Here is a 27,682-nt window from a genome sequence, read left to right as displayed (position 1 = left end):
GGAATGCTAAGCTGGTGGTGGGGAAGGTACGGTATTATTTCTCCTTGATGGTGTGCACTCTCTGGCAGGAGTGCTAGTACTGAGTTAGCTCATGCTGAACTAATACACCTAGGGCATGGTCTGAGAACCTGTGTTAACTCTTGCATCGTCCTCTTTGATTTTAGGTTAAATGCAGGTTTAAAATACCACTTTTTTTGAAGTTAAAAATGAAGCGTACCTCAGAATAACTTTGAAATAAAGCCACTGGCAAAATAGGCTGGTTTAGGAGCTGCTGGTAATCCTATTACCTAATAAGAGGATCATTTAAATATATTTTCTTGGGGATATTTAAGATCATTAATGGCTGTGATGAATGAGGAATGTAGGAATACTTTTTGGCCAATTACGTTTTGAATTATTTGAGGTAAGCAGAGTCTTTAAATCTGGTGAGAATTACTGGAAGTAACTGAGACTGGAAAGCAGTATTTTTTTCCTACTTCATGCAGAACGTAATTAAACTGCCTTTCACTGCAGGTCTGCGCAGAAACCTGCAGAGCTGTCATGCCAGGCGTACATGCAGTTTATGAATTTTCTTTCTGGCCCACAATGAAGAGGCATCATCTGGTTTGGAAGGTGCTTTACTGATGGATGTACGTGTGACACTGAAGTCCTGATGCTTGGTTTTCCAGTGCAATAGAAATTAAATGGACATGGTGTATCAACTGCGGCAAGCTGGATGTAACTGGTGACTGCTTTCCATAGAGTCATTTTGTGCAGGGTGTCTCTTGGTCAGGCAGTGCTGTTAGGTGCCATTAGGTGAAACTTTCTGTGCTTAAATGAAAAACTGAAGAGTGAATGCTCCCCTTTGGAGGTGAAATACAGTGACAGCAGTCTGGTGAACTAAAGCTCTTGTCTTTTATTAATGATTTAGTATCTCTTTCCTTCTATCAGCCTTCTTTTTTCCTGCAGTGCCATTCTGTTTCTACTCTTTGTAGTGAACCATGTCATTTAGGGCAGCGAGTTATGTTTTTTGAAGAAATCTTATGTGTAATCCTTTTAGCTCTCGGGCATTTAACTAGCAAAGCACTTAAAACAATGAGGTTGATATAAGGGACTGAAAACGTTTACAAGACTTAAGGTGTACGTAGTATTTCATTATTCTTTCATTGCTGGTAGAGTATGTAACCTTTCACAGCTAGAGCTACTGCATTTTGGCATTAGGTATTGTTATTGCTGTATCTACGTCTCGTGATACCTTGATCCAACAGGAGTAGCAAAAAGTGCCTGAATGTAAATAACCAATTCATTTTCCCCTAGTTGTTACTTTAATAGGTATTTTTTAGTGAGGACACGAGTTTGCAGATTCAGATTCCAAATGTCTTCCGTAAATCCAAACTTGTCTTTCCTTCCTCCCACAAAACCCCTCCAGTCACACGTAGGGCACAGAGCAGCTCTTTGCCTGCGTACCCAAAGACCACAGCACCGGGCACAGCTCGGTCTGAGTTACTGTGACTGATCACTGCCAGTGCAAATGTGTGTTCAGAAAAAGCATTAAAGATAATTAAAAAAAAATGAGACAAAACAAAGGGAGCTGTCTCTTTTCAGTATATATTCCCTATATCATAAGAGCTGATGGGAAGGTTAAGGGAGGGGAATGATGTATCCAAGTCAAACGCAGCTCTTCTTTACTTGGGGGTACTATCACGAGGCTGTCATATCGATCCACATCTCCTGTTTCCCATCATGCTGCTGTCTCCTCTCTCCCCCAGACTGGACCAGGCTTTTCCTTATTTTCCAGCTGTATTTTGACTCTAAGTGGCAAATAAAACCCCATGAGGGGGGAAAATTTGCCCCCAGCAGCAAGGCAAAATTATTGCAGTTACATAGCTGTAGTATATGTGGAAAAGCAGTTGGGTTATTTTGTTACCTTCTTTTTGTTGTATGGAAATGCAGAGTTTTCAAAATATTTAATCTGAGCTCTTGACAGATTAATTTCCTGTTTGGCATGGCAAAATTGTTCATTACAACAAAATCTATTACCTCTGTTTTGACATTCTTTTGGTAAGGTTTTACTTGCTGTACTTTGTGTTGCATAAAAATGAATTGACTCTTTTTTTTTCCCTTTAATAATATCTCTGCTCTTGGCAATAAAGAGAATGTTGTGGCATTGTTTTCTTTAACTTCCAAAATACGGCGAGGTGTGTTTTGCTGCGTGTTCGGCAGGTTTGCCCTGTGTTTCCTCCAGTTATAGAGGAGCTCCTTTCTTCTGTTCCCTACTCTGTGGCCCAGAAGGCGTAGGAAATCTTTTGTGGTTTTTGTCTAGAAGAGATTTAACGGGATTTGAGCTCCTGCCAAGGTTTGTGCCGCAGGGCAAGCGTGGCAACACACGTGCGTTTCTAAGGGGTGGCAGCTTTTGTTTTCTCAAGCTGGTAGTGTAAGTTTGGATACATGGGGCAGCCCCAGATGGACGGAGGAAAGATTAGGCTGTTCAGTAAAAAGCTTTCAAAGTTGGTAAAAAAATACTTAGGAATATGTGTACATTGTATGTCTCTCATAGTAATTTCCTAGAAAGCATTTACAAACCCCCACTTCTTTAAATGTGTAGAAATTGTGAGTACAAAATCTGTCGTGTTTGCTGCATAAAAGAGAGTCTAGATTTTTTTGGTTTAAAATAAATGCTTCAATTTTGAATCACTTCATAGATTTTCAGACGTGGTGTCGCCAGCTTTGCTAGCATTGTTTTATCTGCAATGGCAAAACCAGAGAGATTGCAAAATTTAATCAGCTCATGTTCACTCCAGACTTCTTTCCAGAGAAAAATTAGATGATGGAGCATGATTTTTTGGAGCTTGCTTTTACACAGCATGGCTTTCTTGATGGTTTTGTATATATATATTTCTTGCTAGTTTTCTTCCATGCTTTGTGCCAGTTAGCAGGCATTTCTGTGGTTTCTCTTTAGAGAATATTCTGGGAGGTTACATGATTTCCCTGTTGGAGGAGATTATTTAGGAGGACAGAGGGAGCTGGCTTTTGAAAAGGACGCACTACTGTGAAAGCAGCTTACTTCTCCTGCTCAGGTCTGGATATACAACTTGGCCACCTATCCACCTCTACTGTACTTGAGGCTTTAGCAAAGAGAGCTTCATCATTGTTTGGACAGATTTCCTAGAAATCCCAGGGGGAAAATACATATGTAGAAATGAGAAAGAAATGGTTGCTGGAGAAACGAAATAGCACAGTTTATTTGTTGTTAATATGGAGTGTGGCTGGAGTAGTGGGAATTACGGTGGAGGTTTGTTTTTGCTGATAGCTGGAATTAATACAAGAACTGAAGGGAACAGGGAGAGTCACGGGAATTTTTCCTCAGTGTTAAACATGAAGGGGTGGGTGATGGGGAAGGCTCAACCACTGTGAAAAAAACTCAATCAAATTTCCTTTTCCATGTGTATTTCACAAGAGATCTCATGAGTATTCAATGTTGGTGAAAAGATAAGCCTCAACCCCTTCCGTTTTTCCCTCTCACCAGTGTGTTTTGAGTTGCAGAAGGTTTGGATTTTCCTCCCCGTCTCTTGAAATTCTGCGGTTCTTTTGCCTCTTGCAATCTCAGTCTGAAAACGTGACAGGTGAGTGTGGTGTGTCTTCAAGAAAAGCACAGCACTCTCAAATAGCGCAGTTGTAGTGAAAAGAATGTATTTTTCACACTACGAATAAACAAATGGATGTGTGCAGGGTGTTGATGTGAGTAGCATGCACTAATATAAAGGAATTGAAACTGCTTGTGCAGGTACACTGAAGAGTGAGTTTTAGAAGATTTGTCAGATTTATTGTTTCAGAAGAAATTTATGTTGTAGCATTTGGTAGCATTGTTGAAGGCAAGGTAATTATATGGATTACCACATGGGTTTAGGGGTTTTTTTTTTGTTGCTTTTTGAGGTTGTTGGGTTTTTTGGGAGTTTTTTAATATTATTGTGGTCTTGCAATGCGATGTGTTGTGACTTTTCCTTGCACGTTCAGGAATGTTCCTCTGTTCACTGCTGCGAACTGATTTAGCTTCATCTTTGTATCTTATGATTTAAGAAACCTGAAATCCTTTGACAAAAGGACTTTTTCATCTTCCTGCTGCTGTATGGTGAAGGAAATCTGATAGCATTTTTAACAAATAGGTCAGCACCACTGCAAAGAGCTCCTCTGCGAAACAGGGGTATGTTATGTGCCAAATGTAAATTTAATGGTGATATAATGGCGCATGCACCACGGACCCATTCTGATTTACCACCTAATCCTTCCTAGTGACCTGCACCCATAATGTACATGCAATTTATACTTGGATATGAGGACAGCATTTCATAACCGCTGATTCTTACGTACGTTTATGGAATATATGTGCTTTGAATTGATGGCTTCATAGGCAAGAACCTCTTGTATCATTTACTAATGGCGTATTTGAATTTGTGTGCACAGTTCCTGACTCATCTTCATCAGAAGAGGCAGAGGGAAGGTACCAAACCTTTCCTCCTCGGTGACATTGCCCCTGTCTGCAACTCCTCCTTGGAGACATTACCTCTGGAGTTGCTTTTCTGTCACTCTTGCGTACAGTAGAGTTGCTTCGGTGTTTTTCATCTGTGACAAGAGCTTAAAATTAGGGTCTTGCTGTGTTCCTGGTCGAGCCTATTAGACAGCTTATACAATCAGCCCATTTACTTGTGAGAAACAGCTGAGTGGAGAAGTGCAAGAGAGATAAAGTAATTAACCCTAAACAAGTGGGAAGTAAGGGAGTGTAATAGCAAAATCTTAAATTATCTTTGTTCCTCTTCATTCTTACGTGTTTCTTGTGCTTCTTAGTTATAAATGCCTTTTCCTAAAGGGTATTATTTCAACATACCTTGATTGTTCAATTATTTTTGCTGTGTCAGGTGACTGTTGCCACAGCCTTGTGCGTTTTGGATGGTAAAAATATCTTGCTCTGATTTAACTCCATATTTTAGTCTCACTTGTTGCTTTACTTATAAGAAAAGTTAAATGATGAAGAAGGAATTTATGAGTATTTTAATGGCATGATCGGACTGTTCCAGAAGCAGCCACATAGAAAACAAAATTTGAGTTTGCTAGAAAAATGGTGTTTTAAAAACAAAACAAAAAACCAAAACCAAACCAAACATCACTACCTCACCTCCCCCCAAAAACCTCACCCTAGTAGTCTGTCACAAGCACTAAGAGCCTCCTGCTCTGATTATAACTTGAATATTTGTTTAAATACTTAAATATTACTCCAAAGATCACAATGGATTAAGAAGGATGGCATATGTGGCTGTGTGCTCATTGCTTGCTTGTACATCTGTGAAGTCCTGCAGGATCAGAAAAAAGGTATAATATGATTTATTTCTATAGTATTTATTTCTTTGCTAAACTCTGTTTGGATTCTGGTCAGTAGATTGCTTTATTTGTAGCAATGCCAACTCAAATGCAAAGCCTCCATTCCCCCTCCCTCCTCTCTGCACCATCTTGCCCAGGCTCTTCATTCTCGAGGACCCGTTTGGGTGGCCATGGGCTGAGCTGCATGAAATAACAAATCTGATGGAAAACCAAGTTCTCAGCCCCTCAGCTGGATCAGGACTGATCCTGTTTTCCCAGCAACTCCATGCGTTCCTGTGCTAGCAGAGTACCCGCTTGGAAAGGCACCAGAAACACTAAAATGAGGAAAAAGGAGAGATTCTGATAGCCCCTGTCCCTGCTGCTGTACTGGAGAGCCCATGTCCACTGTGTTGCTGGATAATTGTGACTGCTTATTCAAAAATAATTTGCTGGGCTGTTCACAAATACCTTGTCAATCCTAGCATGGGACAGGTATTTTCGAAAGTGGTGTTTTAGGTTTTCAGGATAAGCAGCCAGTAACAAGCTATAGTCTGCATATGGTCACAGTAGTAGGTCACTTGGAATAGTCAGATGAATTTTCAACACTTTTTGGATAGAGTGAAATAGGGCTATTTGTCAGTAAAGTACAGTGTAGGACTGATTCATTATGTAACTTTTTTTCCAGAATTTGGGATTTTTTCTTTTGTCTTGAACACATGCACATTTGATGGTCATGTTTCACAGACTCGTCTGTTAAGCTTAAGATGTAAAGGTTGCTAGTGAATGAAGGTAGAAGTGGATTGACTGATCATTCCTTGTACCTCTTTAGTGACGGAATTGACTTGTGCCGTACTGAGACTTTCAGTGTGAGCCGGGGTAACACCACTTAATCGCATGGCACCAACACCCACAGAAATAAGAAGATGGCACCCTGAATGTGGGGAGCAGGAAGAACAGGTCTGTGGTGGAGGAGGGCTTGTGGAGCCTGGCTGCAAGGGGCTGGTTGTGCTCTTATGGCTGCAGCTTTTCTCATTAAGCTGCAAAGCACAAATGAAAGCCATACATTAGGAGCCCGTAAGGATTTCAACCAGTCGCTGTTGGGGCACCCCTGCCTTTCATTCTCCTCAGTACAACGTTCCTGCCTGTGTCTGCGAACATCTCCAGCTCAATACTCCACTCTTCTTCCAGTTACTTTCATCTGCTCCAGTTGGATTCAAAGTGGCTGCTGCTCAGCACGTTGTCTTGGTGCAAGGCAAGATCTCCTGTCTCCCACTGCGATCTCAATTGAGCTTCCAGCTACAGAGCTGCTTAACTGCTGGGTGTGAGCAGCCACCGACGTCTGATATTTAATGAGCATTTGCTGCTAATCAGCTACTGCAAAATGGGCAAGGTACGGCAGTGGCTGCATGGCATGTGGAGCCGTGGCCACTGTGGTTTGCAGCAGCTGATCAGAGGTCTTGGAGATAACTGATTTTCTTCTGGGATAGGAGATAGATAGGGCTGGTTAGCTGCCTGGTGGCAGCTGTGTTTTGAAAGGCTGATGATCTGTGGTTACCAGTGGTGACCTAGTTCCAGCATAAATGGAGCAGCAGTGGTGAGATCTGGAGCTGGGAGCAAGTGGAGAGCTTTATGGTTTAAATGATGCTGAGTGAGCTGTGAGCAATAAACTTGATCAGATGCAGTGAAGAGCAGACACTGAGCAGTTTCTGCTCACCTCCCAGCTTCTGTCTGACAAGATAGGAACAGGGACACTGCTGTGGTGTAGCTCACTCTGCTTCCCATTTCATACCCTCTCTGTCCTCACCTTTAGAAGTTCCCAGGCCCAACTGTCTCTGAGCTACCTGTGCTGAGGTGAGCAAGTTCAATGTTCTCCTCATGGGCTGCCAGGCCAAAATGTGGCTGCCTTTCTGTGCTGTCACTCTGGGCTCTCTTGTTATGGACAAGGAAGGCACATCTGGGAAGTTCTTACCCGGTGTGGCCATGTGTTGTTTGGGCTTCCCATGAAACACAGAAAGGACAGGTTGAACTGAGATACGTTGGAAGGGACGGATAGCGAATAGGTGAAAATTGTTTTCAGCCTCGTATTTCAGTTTTGATCTTCCATGGCAAGGTCTGACAGCATTAATGTTCGCACCTCTGGCAGGCAAGCTTTGTGCTATCCAAAATATTGCTGCCAAAAATCCTCTGTATTGACAGTGTGATTAGAAGGATGTTTTTGTCTCAAAGCTAGCAACTGCTAAGAGATTTGGAAGAGTAATTCAGGCTGTTACCTGTGCTTTGTTCTGGAGATGCCCTTTTGCAAAACTCTAAATCCTAACCTGCCCAAAGGAGCTCTTCAAGTCATGTTAATAGCCTGGTTCAAGTCAAACAGTTTGACATTCTTTGAACCAGAAGTATTATGTGACTTTGATAGTCTGTATTCCTGTACCTCAGCTCAGAGCTTGAAATTCATCTCTGCCACAAGCACGCCAGGTTTGTTTTCAGCTGCTTTGCAAACGAATACTTTATTCGGTAGCCGTGGCCAAATACGGCAGGATGGTCTTCGATACACTTGGTAGCCAGGCGGCTTTAGCTGTGCTGGCAGAGCCCTCTGGTGGGGCCGCAGCCTGGGCCAGCAGCAGCCGGGCCTGCGGGCAGTGCCACCCACTTGTCCCACTCGCCATCGGCTCGGTGGTGTCCCACCAGCTGCTCGCTTGCCCTCCACCCCCTTCCTACGCGGGAGAGCAGAGCCCTGTGGAGCGCTTCGCCTTTTTTAGCAAACCTAATGGTGTGCTGTAAGAGCTTGGTATAATTCTAGGTGTTGCTTTGCAAAATGTGACCACTCTTTCAGAGTAATTTTTTTTACTCTTTTAAATTTTTTTTATTAATTAATTAATAATTTACTTTCAGAGTTTTTTAAAAAAATAATAAGCCAGTTACAACATAACATTTTCCTAATCCATATCACAGTGTGGGAGAGCTGTGATGAATTTCAGGAATTGGTTCTATGAATTTCAATGGTATCTGTAAATACCTTTTTTTAAAGGTACCACTTAGTTAAAGTAACTGATTTATTTAAAGCATAGCGGGACATTTCTGAATCAAGAGCCACAGCCTTCTATTTCTGTTGGTCAGCAATGCTTTTGCTAATCGAAGTATCTGAGGAAAAGGCCTTTGTGTTTTAAAGTACCAAGTTACTGAGCATGAAGGAAAAATGTGATTACACTTGTCTAACCTAATAGTATTCAAAAGCCTGGTTAGGATTGCTGGATGCGCTGCCAAACCAGAATGTGCAAACGGGTCTTTTAATCTGATTAGGTCCCCAAAGTGTTGATATAATACAGGCCAATAACGCTCCTGCAGGAAATCCAGCTGTTTGAGATCGGTGCACAAGTAATGCATTCGTAATAAAGTGTCGTCTTTTCCTCATAACATGCTGGCCAGAGCTTTTCACTCACCATTGATCTGAAATACTCACAACCGTGTCCAGTATTTTATCTTCATTAAAATTAAAAAAAAAAGAGAAACATGCACCATGGCTTGAAAAGGCAATTACCTGGGATGGGTAGGAGCCCCCTCTGATGAAGTGGAAGAGTGGCAGCAAGACAAAGGCAGTCATATTTTCCTGACATTTTACTTGTTCAGTGATCAAGTTTTTAAGACAGATGTATAAATTCTTGCAAAAGCTGAGTTAACCGTGTTGTATTGAACTCATCTGCTCCATCACTCAGTTGAGAGACCTGTCACGCAAGAGGCAGCCACGTGTGGAACTCCTTGCTGCAGGTTGTTGTGAATTCCCAAAACTGAGTATGTTTCAGAAAGCCATTAAACACAGTTGTGAAAGGAAAATTCACCAGTATGATGAGGTGCAGTTACTGCCTTTGTCTGAGAATTCCCCAGCTGCAGCCTGGAGGATATGGCATGAGGTGCACAGCTGTGTGCGCTCACCCTCTTCATCCTCCCCCTTGGATGAGGGCGGATGCTGAACTAACCAGGGCTCCTTAAGGCCCTGGAGAGGACTGGTTTTGTTGTGGTGGTTGTCCCCCTCTGCTGACAACAGGAGGAGCTGTGATGGGGAGAGCACTAAGCTTGTTTGCCATGGATGGGGACTTGAACCCTCCTCCCACAGCCCAGAGAAGCTCATTGCTGAGGGATGTTGTTTCCAGAAGAATCTCCCATTTACCCACAATCTGATCTGGCATCTCCTATGACCCGATGGCTTCCCTTACGTGGAATGGGAGTTTCAGAGGAGGCTTATTACAAATGCACGTAGAAGGCAGCACAGAGGTTTTTTCTTTCTTGCAGGATAGCTTCATCTTTCTGTTTTTCTTCGTGTTGTGTTAGAGTTTTTAGTTCTCTGGCAGGTGTTATACAGTATGTTTTTCAAACCCTGCATCTTTGTCTCTTAGGGTACCTTCTGCTCTGTGACTTTATAAAGCTGCTAAAAAGCTATTTTTCTAATTTAATTGAAATTCCCTTATATTTGTATTTCACAATGTCATCGTGATTCAGCTTTGTAGAATACAGTCTTGCTTCCACAGGTCATCTTATTGCATACCCTTTGTAAGAGATTCACTTGCAATTTTAATCCTGTGATGCAGCAACCCTCCCGAGTTGTGTGTTGTATCTCAGAATTTCAAATGTAAATATTGCTCTAACATTACTCGTGTTATCTCTAATCTCGGAGTCTCGTAACAAAAATCTCTTGGAGAGTTCACGCTCTTTTGTCTGTGCTTGTGATTTCAAGTGCGTATTTTCTTGGAAAGTGGCTGATGGTTAATATTTGGAATCTTTAAAATTGTCGCTGCCCTTCTGAGGCAGGTGAGAGCCTTGGAGATCGGTAATCTGTACCTTTTAAAGAGCCACACTGCCTCGCTTTTGTCTCCGAATTTATTATGCTTCGCAAGTATAATGTGACATACTGAATAGGGCAGGGGGTGGGGACATTGTCTTCGGCTGACACGCCGTTATCAGTGGGACTGTGTTTCTGGACACAAGATTTCGCTGTCATTGGTCGTCCGAAGAAAGCCTTTCCATCGGAGGATTGGCCAAGAAGATGCGTCAATTAGCTGCCCGTCTCCAAGGTACTGGTGATGCTGCCTCCACAAGCTGGCTCACGTCACGGCTCCATCACCCAGCGGGGTGTGGGCTTTTTTCTCCTCTGCTCTCTTTTAATTCTGTATTTGCTTCCTACTGCATTTCTTAATCTGTCTTCTGCCAAATGCTAACAGCATGATATTTTGCAATCATTTAGGTGAATACAAGAAGGACGAACTCCTGGAAGCTGCTAGGTGAGTGCTGCTTAGAATATAAAGCATATTTTTGGGGGTGGAAGCGGGAGAGGAAAAGGGATTTTTAAAGCAGTAATGTTTTGTCATTGCCTCCCATGAAATGATGCAAACAAACCACTTCATTAGCATAAATCTCTTTGGACTTTACAGTCTGGTACAAATAGAAAAGCCTGTTTATGTAATTGAAATCCCCCACTATGGTGGTTATAAGGTTAATATTGAGTTTTTGCTTTAAGCTGCCTAAATCCTCTTTATCGTTCTGTGACTGTTCTTTTTAGGGGAAATTGAAATATTGGAATTTTTCTTTTGCTTTGTTTTGTTGTTTTTTTTTACTGCTACCTTAGGATGTATTTTGAAAATAGGCTTTATCAGAACAGAGCATTAGGAAGCCTATACAAAAGGTGTAAAGTTCAGTCGTGTATTCCAAAGATGCTTTCATCCTTCCTTCTGACAGCACAAGACCCTTTTATATAGACCATTAACCCTTCTAAAACATTTCTGCATTTTGGTCTGTAGTTGTTCCAAATGTTATGGGCCATATGCTGTGAAAATGTATTTAATTCAGAACGTTTAATTTGGCAAATGGCTTTCAGAGGATCTGTAAAATTAGATAAAGGAAATATACGATGAGGTTAAGGAGAGAAATTAAGAGGTCTTTTTGCATGAGCTTTTGTAATTCCCTTAACTGCAGGTGTAATATTCTTTTCTTTATTTACCCTTGGTTTTGAAATGTTCTGAAGATCCTGTAACCATCTGAGACGTCTCTAGCAAATTTCAATATACTATACTTTGATATCCAGCTCCTTAGCAAATGTTTTGCAAAGAGCTTCATGTTTTTTTCCCCTTTTCCACAATCCTTTCCTCTCCATTTACAGGAGTGGTAATGAAGAAAAACTGATGGCTTTATTGACTCCTCTAAATGTGAACTGCCATGCAAGTGATGGGCGTAAGGTAAGTAAATACCTGCTTTATGTGTCTGTTATTAAGGAAAGGCAAATTTAACCATACTGGGAAGCATAAATGCATAAACCAAGAGAGTGTATGAGGGAAGAACTTGTCACGTCTTTTCATCGTCGGACGTGGATTTTTCGCGTGTGTCTTTTTTTTTAAATGTCAGACCCTGACATACATGTGAAGTGAAACCTTAAGACCTTTTATAGGAAAACCAAAATGTACTGTTGCAGATGAATAAAACAGTTAAGGGAGGAAAGTTGTTGTATTTGAACATTGTCTGTGTGAGGTGGTTGGTATTCAGCTTAGCTCCTAATGCCTTGCCACGGCGACTGGCACACTATTGATATGCTTCATACCTTCTGCATTTTCCTAAATTTGACGTTATTGTTTTGACTTTCTCTGGCAGGGATGTTTCAGTGAGTTAAATTAAGGATTAGACTGAAAACGAAGGAGGGAAGAACATACGGAGTGAGAAGCAGATCCTATGGTTTTTGATGTTTTAGGCATCACGTTTATGGTCTGTCTAGACTGTTGCATTTACAAACCCTGGTTAGTTTTTTTTAACTCTGTACCAGAATGTTCTTAATCTGCATCTCCTAAAAATGTCTCTCATATGTAACAGTACATTTCACTCTTGGAGAGAAAAGCATGGGAATGTTTTCCTTTATGGTTTTTATTTTTGGTGGGGTGTGTTGGAGCACAGTATAAACCTCTGCCCATTCTGGAGCTGTTGTGGGGCAGCCCGGTTCCACTGAAACCAGTGAAGATAGGGCAGTTTACACGGCCTTTTCATTAACAGACATGTTCTTGCTGGTTATAAAAAAGTGTCATCCTTTGTGAAAACATTCCTATTTTTAATACGCATTTTAAAATGTTTTCACAGTTTTAATGCCTGTGATGCCTATTATGTGAAGGAAACCCAGACAATTTTTCTCTTGTTTGCATTTATCACTGACTGAAAGTTTATGAAACTTCCAGCTTTTTAAAACATTTAATTTTATGACCTGAGGGCAGGCAAATGAACAAGGGCTTTATTTAGTTCAGCTGCATCAGAACTGTTGAAATACTCGCCATATTTTAAGGTTAAACACTGCCCATAAATCTTTGTTTTCCTTTTATTTTTTAAAGACTTTACTATTCAAATGAGATTGTATTTAGGTATTAATAGTGCACTGTGTTATTACAACTAAGCACGGTGATATACAGCAGTGCATTACTGAGTAGTCGAGTCCCCATCACTGTTGATCTAAGGCCAAAGGCAGAGTTGTAATTTCTGCCTATATGGAGAGGAATAAGCCCGTGCAGATATGTGATCTAGAATATTTATCACTCTTAAAAAAAAAAAAAGCTTTTAAAATTCATATTAAGCTAGCAGAAAGTATTTATGTGTTATTGCAGCGTCTGAATTAGTTTGAAAACTTATGCCCAGAGCTCAGAAAGGATATAAGCAGTTAAAGCTAATCAATGCAGCCACTTTGGTAACTCGTGCGTTTGGTTGCTGGTAAATGCACTGGTTATTCAAACTCCTTTTAAGATGGTTTACCATTGATATTAATTAGGTTTTTGAAATCATGTCTACTGGATACATTTTATTTTTTTTTCCCCATCATATGTGTACAGACTGTTGAAGATGAAGTTATTCTCCATAGCGAGTGTGCTGTGTAACTGTTAAATATTTAATTTTTAAGGCAAAACTTTCAGGTACTGTACTAGTGCAAGATCACTTGGGCTTTAATCATTCTAAGCTGTGCTGCAAATTAAGTGAACTTATCAGCCTACGGCACAGCATTCTTGTAAACGAATGTCTGCACTGGTGTAGCTGCCTCCAGTCGACCTGTGCTGATTTACACTGGCTGAGAATTTGTCCATTTTGTTAGTTTTGCATTATTTGGTGCTTTTCATAGTTATTTCTTGCAGATCCCTTGAGTTTTCAAGCCTCAAACTTACCACAGTGTAAGGCCACAGATGTAATGCAGGGCCAGGGAGCGCAGGCTCTGCACAGTGGCTTGCGATTCTCAGCATCAGGCTTGCTGCAGTACAGACGTGTCCACAGACTCCTGTGTATCGGTTCCCCGGTTGGCACGTTCCTTGGCTATGCAGGTTTCTGAGACGTCCAGCACTGCACTGATAAGGGAAACATTTAGCTTTGTAGGTGAGGAAATTGAATCCCAGTACTAAACAGGTAATTGGTTTTTTTCTATATAGCAGATGATGGTGGGTTTTTTCATGCTTTGGGGTGTCAGTTTCCAGAAGTTGTCATCTTAACACCCATTGCATTAGAAGTGAATAGCAAAAATAGTCAGGATTTTGTTAATCACAGTATTTCTTGCTTCATTGCTGTATGCAGTTTACCTTATCCGAGCCCCCCAGGGATCTGTTCTGCGTCCCATGCATCTGGAGTTCCTGGACTTCCCAAGCACCACATCTGCTGTGAGGCTGTGTCTCGTAGAACAGATAAAAAGGGTGGAAAACTCCCGATGGTCCCTCGCTTGTTGCAAATAACAAAGACTTACTGCCTTCTGTGTGCTGCTTGCAGCGTTTTTGAAAATTATTGATAGCTGGCGTCTGATTCCTACTAGACAGGAGTCCACGCTGCTACAACGGTTACAGCTGGTGCTGATAACCATCGCCCCATCTGTTTATTTAGCATAGAGGTCAAAGACTGAATAGGACTGAAAACTGAACTTGCTTCTTCCCCTCCAAGTCATAGTTTAGATAGATTATATGAGCATTGTAGAGATATTCGTGTTACTGATGGTCTTCGGCTGTTGCCTGAAGAGGGAATTCATTCTCTGTTGCTGCTCTTGCAGTTATTTCCTGGAGTGAAAAATGAAGGAGTGTGTGCAAAAGAGAGAACAGTTTTATACATCAGCTAAAGCATTCCTGCGTCCCAAGGGTCAGTGCAATTCATGGGGGTTTGTTTCGATGACTGAGGAAAATTAACAATAATATCTCGGAGAAACAACTAATTCATTGAGCTAGGTAATGGTCGATTTTTTTGGGGGTAAGTATTGGCTTATGTGCCTGTTGAATATATATGAGGGCACAAATAACAGTGCAGAAGTGCAGAGCTATATCGTACAGTGTATGCAGATGAGTGTTGTTCAAGGGTAAGATTTCACAAGACCTGTTTTGGTTTGGGTTTTTTTTTAAACTGTTCCATTTATTTTTAAAAAGCTATGCCTGAGCTGAAATATAATAGTAATTTTTCATGCCATTTAGTACTGCTTTAACTATTGAACGGGAGACTGAAAAACCACAGAATTGTTAGGATACGGTGGTGTGTGTAACATAAAATTTGCATGTTACATCAATCCTGTTTAGATTGCCTCGCAATATATTTGCTCTGTCATAACAGAACTTAGACAAAATGCTCACAGGCACCTGCGTATTCCCAATGGAATTTCACTGTGTCCAGCCTCGGAGCTCTGCCAAACTGTTTGGTCTTTATGTAACCTATAGAAGTAGTGACTTCTAGAAGACATGCTGCAGTACTGAAGTTAAGGAATGGTACTGTTCAAAAGCCAAGCCACCTATTATTTGCATGTCTGTCTATGAAAAGGTTTATAGGCTCCAGGGACTTGCTTTACAGCCCCTGTTATTTTTCCTCAGATATTTCTGTTTTTCCTCTGGGGGTGTCTTTTTCAAGACTCAGTTGTGGGTAAATTTAAAAAAAACTGGTTTTGACTATTTTAAAACAACAGGTTCCTATCGCTATTGGAGGCTAAAGCTGTATTGTATTGTCACAAGAGCTGAAATTCTGACTCGTTACAACTGTCACAGCTCACCTAATCCAGTAGGTAGTGGCAAGAGACAGGCTTAAAATACACGTATTCATGGTTGCAGGTTGAGTTGAAGCCGTCTCTTAGCCCTCTCATTTCCTTTGGAAAGCTGTTGTGGACACTTGAAAGGTGTTTCAGGAAGAAATTGATGTTGCCTCCATTTTTAAAATAGTGTCTGAGCTAATAAGTAAGCACTGATTTAGCAATTCAGATGCAAACTCTTCTGTACAAGGCAGACTTTCCCACATCACGTCTTGACAGCTTTCCAAAGTGAACTGCATCCAGCTGATGTGGTAGCTATTAGCAGTGGGAGGTTGGATTTTTGTTTTGCAGTTGGATTTTTGCTGGTATATAATATCCTCATCCTGTACTACATTAGGCATGCTCAGATCATAAATAATACCGAAATCTAATCGAATAAAACCTTCTCTTCTTGCAAGGGAGCACAACTCCTCTGGTCAGGAGTTACTCAAAAACCAGTTTGTTTTGCTCTTTTTCTCAAGGATTCTCTCATTCAGAGCAGGGCAAATATCTGAGTTTTTGAGCTCTTTGGAGCACAGAACAATTATTTTTCCGTACAGTAAAATGCATGCTTCATATTTTGAAAGTATAGTTTCCATTGATCTGTTGCAGCTTTGTTTTGCATTTACATTTTGTATGACCCATACGAAAAACAGAGAATACCATGGTATTACCCGTGAACAGCTTGGTCTCGGGTATTTGTTCAGCACGAGGCAGGAATTACTACCCAGAGGCAGCACAGGATGCAATTTCTCCACAGCTGTGTTGTTTTCCTTCCTGCATTTTTCCCTCCCTGCCTTGCTCCTTGGAAACTAGAAATTTCTGCAGCGAGTGAGCCAGGGAGGCTGCGAACAGTGCCCTTCACTTCTTTCCCTGTGTGGGACCATTCAGCAGCATGGATGAGGCAGTGGTCCCATGGAAAATAATAACAGGCAATTATTTATTAAAAGGCCATTTTTAGCATGCATACAGTACTGCTTCATTTCATTTCACTGTAGTCTTCTGGCTCCTAATGCCTCTTTCTTTGTTTATTCCCAGTTTGCAGTCCTTAACAGGTCCCAGTACCAGTCCCAATACTTGGTATTATGGCACTCCAGCACCTTTCTTGTTAACCTTTCCAAACCAGATGTAGACAACCCTGGATCCCAAATACCAGTAGCAGGCCTTTGCATTAAACTCTGTGAGTCATAGTACATGTACATGAAATGTACTTGCCTCTTGGGTTTGAGGCTGTTTCTTTACCCGTTCCTTCGCCATACAGACATTCATTTTTCTTGTGCATGGTATCATCCAGATTCATGGATGCAGGATACACATACAAAAAATCCAGCTCTGAGAAGGTCTGCAGTGTGATGCTGGGTCCCAGCATCCTTGGCCTGAAGCAGCCACTGCAGAAAATCTTTCAAGTGTGTGTTTTGTGGAGAGAACAGAGTGCTCTCAGCTCCTGCTGTGGGACATCTCTGATACCCAGTGACCTTCTGTTGGATGGGGTTGCAGGTTCCTTGTCTCACCTCCTCTGCATCTCTCTATCTGCAGCCAGCTCCATCAGGCTGTAAACAAAGGGCTCAGAGATAGAAATTGAATTCTAACAAGATCAGGTGAGTTATGCCTCCTCTCACCAAGAATCCTCCAATTTACTGCTGGTAAGTGGATTTGCCAGCCACTGTTCCCGAATTCTGGTTGTTCTCAACCATTTTAGTGAAAAACCCTGCAGTTCTAAAGAAAATCGGTATGCCTTCCAATTTCAGAGTCTGTATGGAATGATCGATCCGTGTTTTCGCAAGGTCTTTTTTTTACAGTTATTAAACCTACAGACTTGAGCAGAGGTTGAGACTGTTGTAATCATCTTGGCTCTAGGAGCTGGGTGTTGAAAAATGCCATGTATTGCAAGGCTTGTGAACAAATTGTGTCCTAGTGATGCTATAAACCTTTATAATTGTGTGCATTTTTCTTGTGCTACAGTAATAAAAATGAAAACTAATACCACAAACCTATAGGCCTGTTTGTTCTATAAATTTATGATGTACAGATTATATTCAGATGAGTATAGAACATCTTTTGGAAGAAATTATTTCACATATAATAAAAAGTACTCTTTAAATGTTGTGAAAATACACACTTCTATAAACAAAAGCTGCGTATTTGAGCAAAAGACTTGTGAACAGATACTTTTGATGCAAGGCATTTTTGTCATACACAAAGGTATGTCTGAATCCCTGTGTGTACACAGGTATTTTTTCTTTTGTCATGTGTAATATGTTATTTAATGCCACTGTGTACATCTTGTCTCCTCCAAGATTTTATGAGCTTTTTCTGCTGGTGTACATTGTTTGTTTGTGTTGTTTGTAGATACATTAAAAGTCTCAAGGCTTATCTGCAACAGAAAACTTGTGTAGAGGAGAGGAGCAAAGGAATCACTGAAACCAGATCAACAGTTGACTCTGTATATTCTTGGTGGCTTTTTCCTAGATTAGTCTAATAAAAAATATATTTTAAAATATATGAAGATTTTTTAACTAGAAAATGTCATTCCTAGAGAAGCTGGAGGCTCATGGCTTAGACAGGTTTACTTTTTGATGGGTAAAAAAACTGGCTGGATGGCTGAGCAGAGACAGTTGTGGTGAATAGAGCTAAATCCAATTGGCGACCAGTCACAAGCAGTGTTCCCCAGGGCTCAATACCAGTGCCAGTCCTGTTTAACATCTTTATCAATGATCTGGATGAGGGGATTGAGTGCTCCCTCAGTAAGTTTGCAGATGACACCAAGTTGGGAGGGAGTGTTGATCTGCCTGAGGGTAGGGAGGCTCTGCAGAGGAAACTGGACAGGCTGAATCAATGGGCTGAGGCCAACTGGATGAGCTTCAGCAAGGCCAAGGGCCAGGTTTCCCCTTGATGATTAGCTTCACACAGGGGACAGCATCTTGCATTACACTATTATCCATCTACAGTCAAGAGAAAACAAGTTAAACTGGCAGATTTAGGCAGAGCTGCCATTTAATATTTTATGCACGTTAACTAAATGCTGTGGTCTGGATTTGGCTCTGTCAGCACACAGAGCATCCAGAAGTCAAGGACTGATGATATTTCTTGTACTGTGATCCCAGGAGGGGAGTCCTTTCCTTCATAGAGTTTACTGAGGTTATGTTTGAGTTGAAATGTGGCAGCTCAGTCCGTGAACTGTATGCATTTGATTTCTGTGTATAGTTGATTATAGTGAATGCTGTAGGCGGCATTTCTATCCTTGGTGTCACTTCCTTCTCAGAATCCCTGCATATGAGCATGAGAGGTCTTGAGAACTAAACTTTTTTGCTTTCTTGTTGCTTTTCACTTTTGAATGTGATACTGGAGTACTTTGTGGCCACTCTCTGTTGTCAGACCTGTCACTTAGTTGTAGGCTCTGTTTCCCATCTCTGCACACAACAGTCTCAGGACCTAACATCTTCCTTAAAAACTATTAGTGAGGATTCAGTTAAAAACCTGTTGAGTACCCACGTGGACCGTAGCAGTTGGATTACCCTTGTGCACATCCTTGTCTGCTTCAGAAAACTCCAGAGTTTTAAGGGTGGAACCACCCTTAACACTCTTTGACTCTTCCCAAGCAGATGATGTTTATCCAGGTGTCCACTAATTCTAGCTGTTGTTGTATTGTATTTTTCCTGGTACAGACATCAAGATTACAGGCCTGTAGTTCCCCAAAACATCTTTTAATAATTGGTTTGCAACTTTTGGGTCTTCACGTACCAAGATAATCTCAAGTGAAGGACACATACCACTGGTAATGCACCTGTTTCATTCTCCAGTGCCCTCTTGGGTGGATGCAGTCCCATCCTGGCAATTTGTTGATGCTTATTTTGAGTGTCATTATCTCTTTTATGCTAAATTTCATTTCAGACAGATTGTTTCCCAAGCTTCACCATGCTCCAAATACACACATGCTCACTCACCAGGGTCCTGATACGAGAATTACTTGTTTTTTCTAAGATGTATAACACACAAAGCATTCCTTTAGTCCCTCTGCAGTGACTTCTTGCCTGCAGGAGCTCCATTTCTTGCCCCACTGGACCTCTGGTGGATTTTGTGCTCCTGGTGGGTTAGAAGAAGGATTTATGGCTGGTTTTAATTCCTTTTATCAGTTACTGCTTAAACTATTTTTGCCTGTCTAATGATATTTTTACCTTCATTCTACTGGAGTTTATGATCCTGGTGATTTTCTTCAGCATTCTAGTAATCTCTCCTAGTTTTTTGTTAGCCGAATTGGCTTCTTTCAGTTTATGAAGCCCTTCCTAATAGAAGGTATGCATTAACACAGCGTTTCCAGTATTGTCTCCATTAATATTCTTCAAGCTGTCTGTAAAGACTTAATTCTCTTAGTTACCACTATTAGCTTATTGTTAAAAAAACCTCCCTTTTTTTTTTTTAATAGCTCCCCTTTCTGAAGGTTAGCATGATCATGCTGGATTCTTTTAGCAGGCATTTCCCCTGTAGATAAATTGAACCTAAGTATGTTTTTGTCACTGTAAAAGAGCAGCTTCTACTGCAGGGTGTTGCACCAGGTGTCGTTTGACTTGGTACCAGCTCAGTCGTTGCATTTACTCCTGCGGCCTTCGTGGCCAGCTTCTCTGTGAAGCAATCCCTGACAGCATCCAAGCATTTCTCCTGTGACATGTTTCAGTGTGATAGTTGCCCAGTTTATATGACATATAAATTATTTAAGTCACCCAAAGCCCTTCCGTTTTCCACCCTTGCTGCCTCTCTGATTTTTCTCAGCCCATCAGTTATCACTTGCTAATGCAACCCCATCATTGACTTCATGGGTTGTATGGATAATTGAGAGAGATCGGTTTAATTCTAAATGAAAAGAACTAAAATACTTCTGTGCAAAGCCAGGTGTATTTACATACCCATTTCTAAAACTGTTGTGTAAGTTGACTGAGCAGGCAGCAGATGAACAGTAAAAAGGGGAGGAAAGTGCCAAAATAAGGCATTGTAATTGATGATGGATATGTCATTGATGAACAAGAAAATTGAGGTTATTTGATTAGTCTTTTCTAAGTAATATAATACACATAGAAAAGAGACTTACTTCTTACAGAGGAAATCCTTTAGAATATTCACATTCTAATAACCGTAAGTTTTCAATTTTGAAATATACTACAATGAAGTACAAGACAAATTCTCTGTCTTTTTTCCTGTATTTTGCAATGCTCTTCTTCAAAGGAACAGTGAAGTCTACTTGACTGGATTACAAAGGCATTAAATTCTAAAATTTGCAAATTATCACTATAATGCAAAAAGAGGACTTTGTGTATTTAATTTTGTGAATTATTTTAGATCTTGTGTTTTAATTTCATTCCAAAATATAAGGCATTAATGTTTATTTCACACTGAGCACTGGAGCCGAAATGCATTCAATTTGCAAACGTTGTTCTTAATGGAGTTCATTCTGACCCCACTTTCAATAAAATGAGTGGAGTGCTGTTTGAATGTCATGTGAAGAGAGAGAACAGTCAAATGAATATATTCTGAGAAGCTTTACTTCTTTCTTAATAATGTGGAAGTCTTATGAACTGAAGCCTGAAACCTTTCTAGTCGGAAGGGAAAGGAGGAGAAACGAAGTAAATATATAAAGATGGAGTGAGAGAAGTGGTAAAAATAATAAGAGGTATAAAAAGAAAAGGGAATAAAAGATTGTTAGTTGACTGTAGTAGGAAGAAGATTTTGATAGCAGGTGGGAAAATAATAGACCAGAACTCTGAAAACAGAGTTTTGGTTCTTTGGTGTTCCAGTGTGTATCCTCTTCAGATTGCTGTAATGTTGTGTGCAGGCCTTCCCCAGACACCTGGCTTGGCTGACTGGAGAGGAGCCTCTTGCTGACACTTGCTGGTGCTGCCAGAGCAACACTAAAATACTTCATTAAAAAGAGGGAACAGCAGCTTGAGCAGAAAATTAAAGAAGAGGCTTCTGTAGCTTTTGACACAGGCTGACGGGACAGATCAAAATGTATGGGTTAGTGCTGGAAGAGGGGAGAAGGTTGTCTCACCCTGCTCTCCTGCAGTGATCAGCGTTTGCAGCTCGCAGTTTGCCAAGACTGAGGGGTTGAGTTTGGGCTGTGGACTGTGCTGGCTGACACTAAGATGCTTTCAGAAGCTCAGCGGAAACTTGGCGAGCCACGTCCCTCTGCTCAGACCAGCCCCAGCAGCATCTGTTCTTGCCCGTGCACTAAGCTTGAACCACGGCTTCCAACGTGCGCTTTAACAACATTTGACACGAGCCAGTTCTGCATGGCCGTGTGCTTGGTCCACCAGCCCAGATGGGTTTGTTCTCTGTCTGGCAGGTGTTGTCAGCTGCTCCTTTGAGTACCAGAGGTTTAAATACCCTGTGATGAATTTCGTTAATAACGTCACAGGGACAGTTTCTTCTTCTTCTTCGTCGTCTTCTTGCCTTTGCCCCTGCTAGAGCCAGTCGTGCCTTGGTGCCGCACCTCAGACTTGTCTGTTTTTGACTTGCATTTCTGACAGATTCCAGGTGATGAAAAGAAGCCACAGAAATGGCCATCCTGGACACAATGACGCTGTAAGTAATTCCTGTGTAGTGTTCTGCCATATCTTTCAAGGCAGTATACATCTTCTTTCAGTGTTAAGTAACATTAGCAGCTTTCCCTTAGGAGGAGAGAGTGGGTCTTTACTGTCATTTCATCTTTATGTAGCTCAGCAAGCCACAGCTCCCTCAGGTGCCAGCATCTATCACCAAAGAAACAGCGTATACTCCTCTGCCTCTCTGATAATCCATCTCAAAGTCCGTCTCCCCATGTCCTTACGTGCTGCCAGAGATTTGTTCTGTGCTGCTGCATTGGGGAAAGCTGCAAATGCTGCTTCGTGGCAGCAACTCCAGAATTTATTTTTCATCTTGCAGTTCCATCCCCAGCCAAACCTTCATCATTTGGATGTAGAAATGGAAGAGTTTCTTGAGCAGTTTTCTGAGAGTACTGTGGATTTGTGAGGGATGTTGCTCGGTTTTTCGACACGTCCTCTGGAGAACTGTTCTGCTGCATGATGGGTGGTACATTAAGATAGGTGGAAATACAGAAGGGTTTCAGGAGTTGGGGGCAAGGACTTGCATTTTAATTCTTATTTAGGAAGAGATCAAGGATCACAAGTGCCCCATTTATGGGACCTGTTGTTTGTGAAATCCTAAGATCAGAGGTCAAGGTGCTGTTCCCATTTAAAGATTTAAGTGTCTCTCTCAGTCCTTGACCATTTTCCTCTTAGTCTCTGCTTCTAGATCAGTCTCTAGAAGTAATGGCAGCAACTTAGTTTGGAGTTGTTGGGAAACTAAGCTTCCTAATTAATATCTGGGGAGCTGAGGTCCCTTTTATCCATATGCCTTCCCTGCTTTTTCTTGTGGATCAGATTGATCTTCGCTTTTAAAGTTCTTTTCAGATATGGTTGCTGCCTTCTGTCTCACAGCATCTTTTTTTCTTCTGGCCTTTCTTTTAACCCTTTTTCTGCCAGGTAACGGTGCTCTTTCAGGTTTGACTTTATTATATTTTATCTGAAGTAATCAATTTGAGTTATTTTCTATTTTATATAATTATTGTTAAGAGAATAGCTTTCAGAGCTGTCTGCATGGAGTAAAGATTTGCCTTCCTGTTGGCAAAGATAATAACATGCATAATTTTGAAAGTCAAGTGTCATTCTCTGGAGAAACCTGTTGGGCAGGGGGACCAGGTTTTTGTTCTGGAATTTAACAACGTTTTTACAGAGTCATCCTCAAGCATCCATTTTAAACCTGCCTCTTGTTGTGTGTTCTTGCAATGCTTGCGTGCTTTCTTCTTCTATCGGGAAACATATCTTTGCCCTTTACCCTCTTCTGCTTTTGGGCATATCTTGTTTGCCTCCAAGTAACTACCTCCTCTCTGGTGGCACTGTTTCCATGCTAGCAGGAGGACTTCCTGAGCAGAAGAGTGAAAATGCTCATTTCCTGTTCTTCCTTCTTTTAACCTCTGAGTGACACAGACACTCTGCTTATCCATCTGTTCAAGACAATGTTTGTCATCTTTTCTGTCCTTCTCTACCCCAGGCATCTTTGTGGTTGAAAAAACTCTTTTCTCATAAATGCCCTGTCCCTTATTTGTCAAGACTTAGCCCACTTGCAGTACAACAGGGTCACCATGTTAATCTGTAGAACTGATGCCAAGCCTTGTCTTGAGGTTCAGAGGTACAATCAGAAACCAGTATCATCTCTCAGAGGTCAGATCTGCTAGAGGAAACATTCAGTAGTCAGCAGTTTAGACATTGCAACCCTCTGAGAAGAAACGGATTTGAATACTCTCTGGAGATAGGAGTAGAAGAGTCCTGGTCTGTCACCCAAGTAAACCTTTTCCAAACGAAGGCTTATTCTGTCAGTGTATTTTTCACTCTGCTCTTCCTGTGTTTTTCAACTCTCCAGCCATTTTATTAATTCTTTCCATTTCACCTTTATTATACATTCTTAGCTTTTCCTCCAGTTTATGAACATCTGCCTGGTCTGGTGGTGTCCAACACTAATTTGAAAATAACGTTGCAGCTGTGGTTTCTGCACGGTTGTACACAGGGAGGAGCATTCCTTCGATCTGTGATCCACAAAGCAGTGCTTTGTAACTGGTACAGGTTTCTAGGAGGTATACCATTCCTGATACCTGACCTGCTCTGGGTTTTCCACCATAACCCAGGTGGTGCAATACCTGAATAAATTTCTTAAGAGTATTCAGTTGCAAGGAAGATTTTTTTTTTTTAATGCAGACATCCTTCTTTTCCTTTTAAGGGATGGAATAAAATGAAGGCGAACATTTCTCTATTATTCTTCATGTAATCCTCATTCTCACCCAATAATGCTTTGCTCTACGTGAAATCAAGCTGGTTTTGTTTTCAGTGGTTTACAGCTCAAAACAGTGGATTTATTTTTTTTCCAGAGATCATCTGATATACCAGAGCGCTAAATTAAGGTACTGTGTGACTTGCAGATACTGAACTGATGAGCTGTTCAGTTCATTTTTCTTATTTTTAGCTGCTTGAAGGCTCTATGTGAAATTGGTGACACAATGTTTTTCTGAATTTTACTGTAGTAACTCTGTCCTGAAGCAGTCAAATTACTGCTAGAAACACAGTGGAGTGAGAAATGTCTTCCTTACGCATTTTGAAATCCTTGTCCTTAGGAATTGTCGGGGTTTTTGTGGTTTGGGGGTTTTTTTATTTTATTTTGGTTATTTATTTTACATAAGAGAAGTAGTTAAGGCTCTTCATCCATGTCCTTATTTTTCTCTGGAGTTTAAACTTGTTGCAGCCAGCTCATCTACAGTCAGCAGTCTGACATAGCTGGTTTTCCTGGAGCAGCATCTCTAAGTTTGTCCCTGAAGCATAATTGTCGACCGTGAAATTAAATAACTCGGTACTGCTATAAAATGACCAAGGAGGTGGCACAGTTTGGGTGGCTGAAGTTGACAAGCCGTGTGGCTGATGAACAGAAACACAGCCCCTTTGCTGTTCATTAAGAGCATCTTTCTCTAGCTGAGGTTAGGGGCGTTTATTTCTGTAGTGTCTAGTGTGCATTGTAGCATGAATATAAAATAATTGTTTTGAGTTATTTGAAATACCTGTTTCTAGAAGGATTTTTTTTTTATGATGTTGCATCCAGCCTTGGCACCATACAAACAAATGTCAATGAGATATTTTCCCAAGCAAGCTTATGACAGAGTCTAAAAGTGAAGGTGTAAGATGGGCAGACTGCTTAAAATTAGAATGCAAGTTGGTATCTGAGCAGCAAAGGAAAAGCCTGATCATTTCCACAGTGGAAAAGTCCAGGAATGTCTCTTTGAGACTGTGATGTTGTTGCAGTTTGTTTTGTAACCCTGTTAATCAGAATAATAAAGTGGTGACAGAAGGTATCCCACTCATGTCCCGAATGTCTCCCCGATGTACACTCGCGATCGATGCGGTTTATTTTTGAGAAGTCTGTAAGAACACAGCATCAGGCAGACCCAGACTATTGCAACTGGAAATAAATGTTCGTCCTGAATTCTGACCCAGGGAATAGAAAGGTGTTTGCCTTCTCAGAGGTTTTTCCTTAGTATGCAAGATTCAAAAATAGTCGTCTTGCCAGGAGTCGGGACATTTTCAACACAAACAGTTTTATGCAAAGCTGTGAAGCAAAGGTCCCATCTGTGATTAGAAACCTCTCTGCTTTTCTCTCAATTCAGAGGAGGTGATACACTGTTTGGAAGGGAGCCTGTAAGACAAACTACAAAAGTTTAAGGTATATGCCTGCTATTTCCTAATCTACCAAACCTTCAGATAATTATAGGCGAGGTAAAATGTCACATATTAAAGTCCACGTGAAACATTTAAAAATCCCTCCTTCTCCCTCCTTTTTTATGACATCCTTTGTCAGCAGGGTGTTGTTAGAAGAGTTAACAACAAAAATATGGGTGTCCTTAGGTATCTTCTGCCAAGTCATACTTGTTTGTCCATCTGTGTTAAGAGCCACCCTTACTGGTGCATATCCATGTAGGGATCTTCTGAACATGAGAGTGGCCATCATATGTCAAGGCCAGAACTGGCTCTCAAAATTGGGGTGTTGCCTCTCTATTGCGAGAATGCCCTTCCCATAGAAGATGAAATTAAATTATGATAATTCTAAATCGCTGTATAGTGTTGTAAAGGAGATGTAGAATGCGGCATCATATCTGTGATGAAGAAGATTGTTGTTTGTTGATTTTAATAGCCTTCAGAATGACAACTTGAGAATGAGAGAAACACTGATTAAGATTGTTATCAGGTAGCATAATACAGAGATTGTGGTAGTAGAAAGCAAGAACAGGCAGCATGAGTTCTGAAAACAGTTCCTGCAGCTGTTACTGATCATGCAGATAATGCATGATATAAGATCCTTATATAACATCCCTCAGTTTAAAGTTGCCCATAAAATGGGCAATTCATAATTTGACTATGAAAATGCAGCTTTTTTTTCTGAGGCTGCGGCAGCGTTGCCATCCAAGAGCTGCTGAAGACTCTTTAGCACGATAGGAAGGGAAACAGATGGTGCTTGGAGCCAGCACTCCTGTGCTGCCTGTGGATAATTTGTGGAAACCAGTTTTCTGATTTCAGTCGAAGCAGCTCAGCAGCCCCGAAGCTCTGGTGGTTCCTCGGGACCCCTTTTGTTTGATGCAGGTGAGCAGGGGATGGCAAGTCCAAGGTGTCTGACCTTGAACCAAGATCATCAAATCAGCTGTTGGCAACAAAGCAGTGGGGAAATACCTAAGGCTCAATGAAAATAGCATCGAACTGCTGTATGTACATTTTTTAAATCTCAAAAATGCATTTATCATATTCCCAGGCAGTGCATTTTCGAAAAGACTGCAGGCAAAAATACCTGCTTTGGTATAAATTGTAGGTACACAGGTTGACAGTGATTGCCATCTTGTGTGCAGTCACCTTCCTTGAAATGCACAGTACCTGCTTTGGCTCTATTACAGCTGCCATAAAACTGTAAAATAATGTGAGCATCTCACAGGAGGGTCTATTTTACTTAATAAAAGTGGAGTTGTACTCTTTTTAATTACACTAGTAGGTAAGACAGTGTGATTGGCCTGGTAACTGTGAATGAGAGTCTTGCAAGGGAAGTGCCCTCTAGGGATTCCTGGTAGTTAGTCTCTTGCCAGGTATTGCAAGACATGGGAGGAGGGGTTAATTGATAGCTCAATTAAATATCTTTTATTAATACTAAGTTATTTGGTTGATATACCTTGCAGGTGGAGTATACAATGCTGCTGTTTCTGATAGCTGCATTCTACTTTTCTAGTGCTACATAAACAGCACGTCAGTTTTAAACGTCAGCCTCTTTACTACCATTATTCACTTGAATTTTTTTTTTGAAGGCTAATAATCCCATATAATGAGTAGATTGTGTAGCACAACATTATCTTTTAGGTACTTAGTTTCTTTAATAACTTACAAGCTTGCCTGGGTACGGAAGAGCAGCCCTCCAGGATTGCTGCTTCCACATGCCCTCTGTGTGTGCATTCAGTTGTCCTTGTCCCTCGGTCAAGTGGTCCCTCTGCCTGCCTGTGTCCCCAGCGTGGTCCTCCAGGTGATGCAGTTTGCATCTGCAGCGTCCAAGCACGCAGACTGGTGGAGATCTCAGCCCCATCTCCAGGGATGGGCATGGGGAGCATCTTTTAGCTCCTCCTTGGAGAGGCAGCCACAGCACGGCACGCAGCATCGCTCAAGCTGCTGTGGATCAGAAGGCAAGCATGCCAAACATCAGGCACCTGGCTGCAGCTAAATAACT

General features: G+C 41.3%; 1 protein-coding gene across 1 annotated transcript in view; it reads left to right on the top strand.

Annotated features, from left to right (window-relative positions):
* The window catches only part of LOC104539578 (tankyrase-1), a gene marked incomplete at both ends in the record, with an annotated part of 83,695 nt that overhangs the window by 28,202 nt on the left and 27,811 nt on the right, over positions 1 to 27,682 (top strand). The window contains 2 exons of the mRNA XM_010183148.1: positions 10,565 to 10,601; positions 11,477 to 11,552. Of these exons, the coding sequence (XP_010181450.1) occupies positions 10,565 to 10,601; positions 11,477 to 11,552 (113 nt within the window). The remainder of the gene's footprint in view (positions 1 to 10,564; positions 10,602 to 11,476; positions 11,553 to 27,682) is intronic.

This window comes from Mesitornis unicolor, unplaced genomic scaffold (genome assembly GCF_000695765.1).
Source record: "Mesitornis unicolor isolate BGI_N332 unplaced genomic scaffold, ASM69576v1 scaffold5994, whole genome shotgun sequence".
Lineage (NCBI taxonomy): Eukaryota > Metazoa > Chordata > Aves > Mesitornithiformes > Mesitornithidae > Mesitornis > Mesitornis unicolor.
This window is presented reverse-complemented; position numbering and strand designations above follow the sequence as displayed.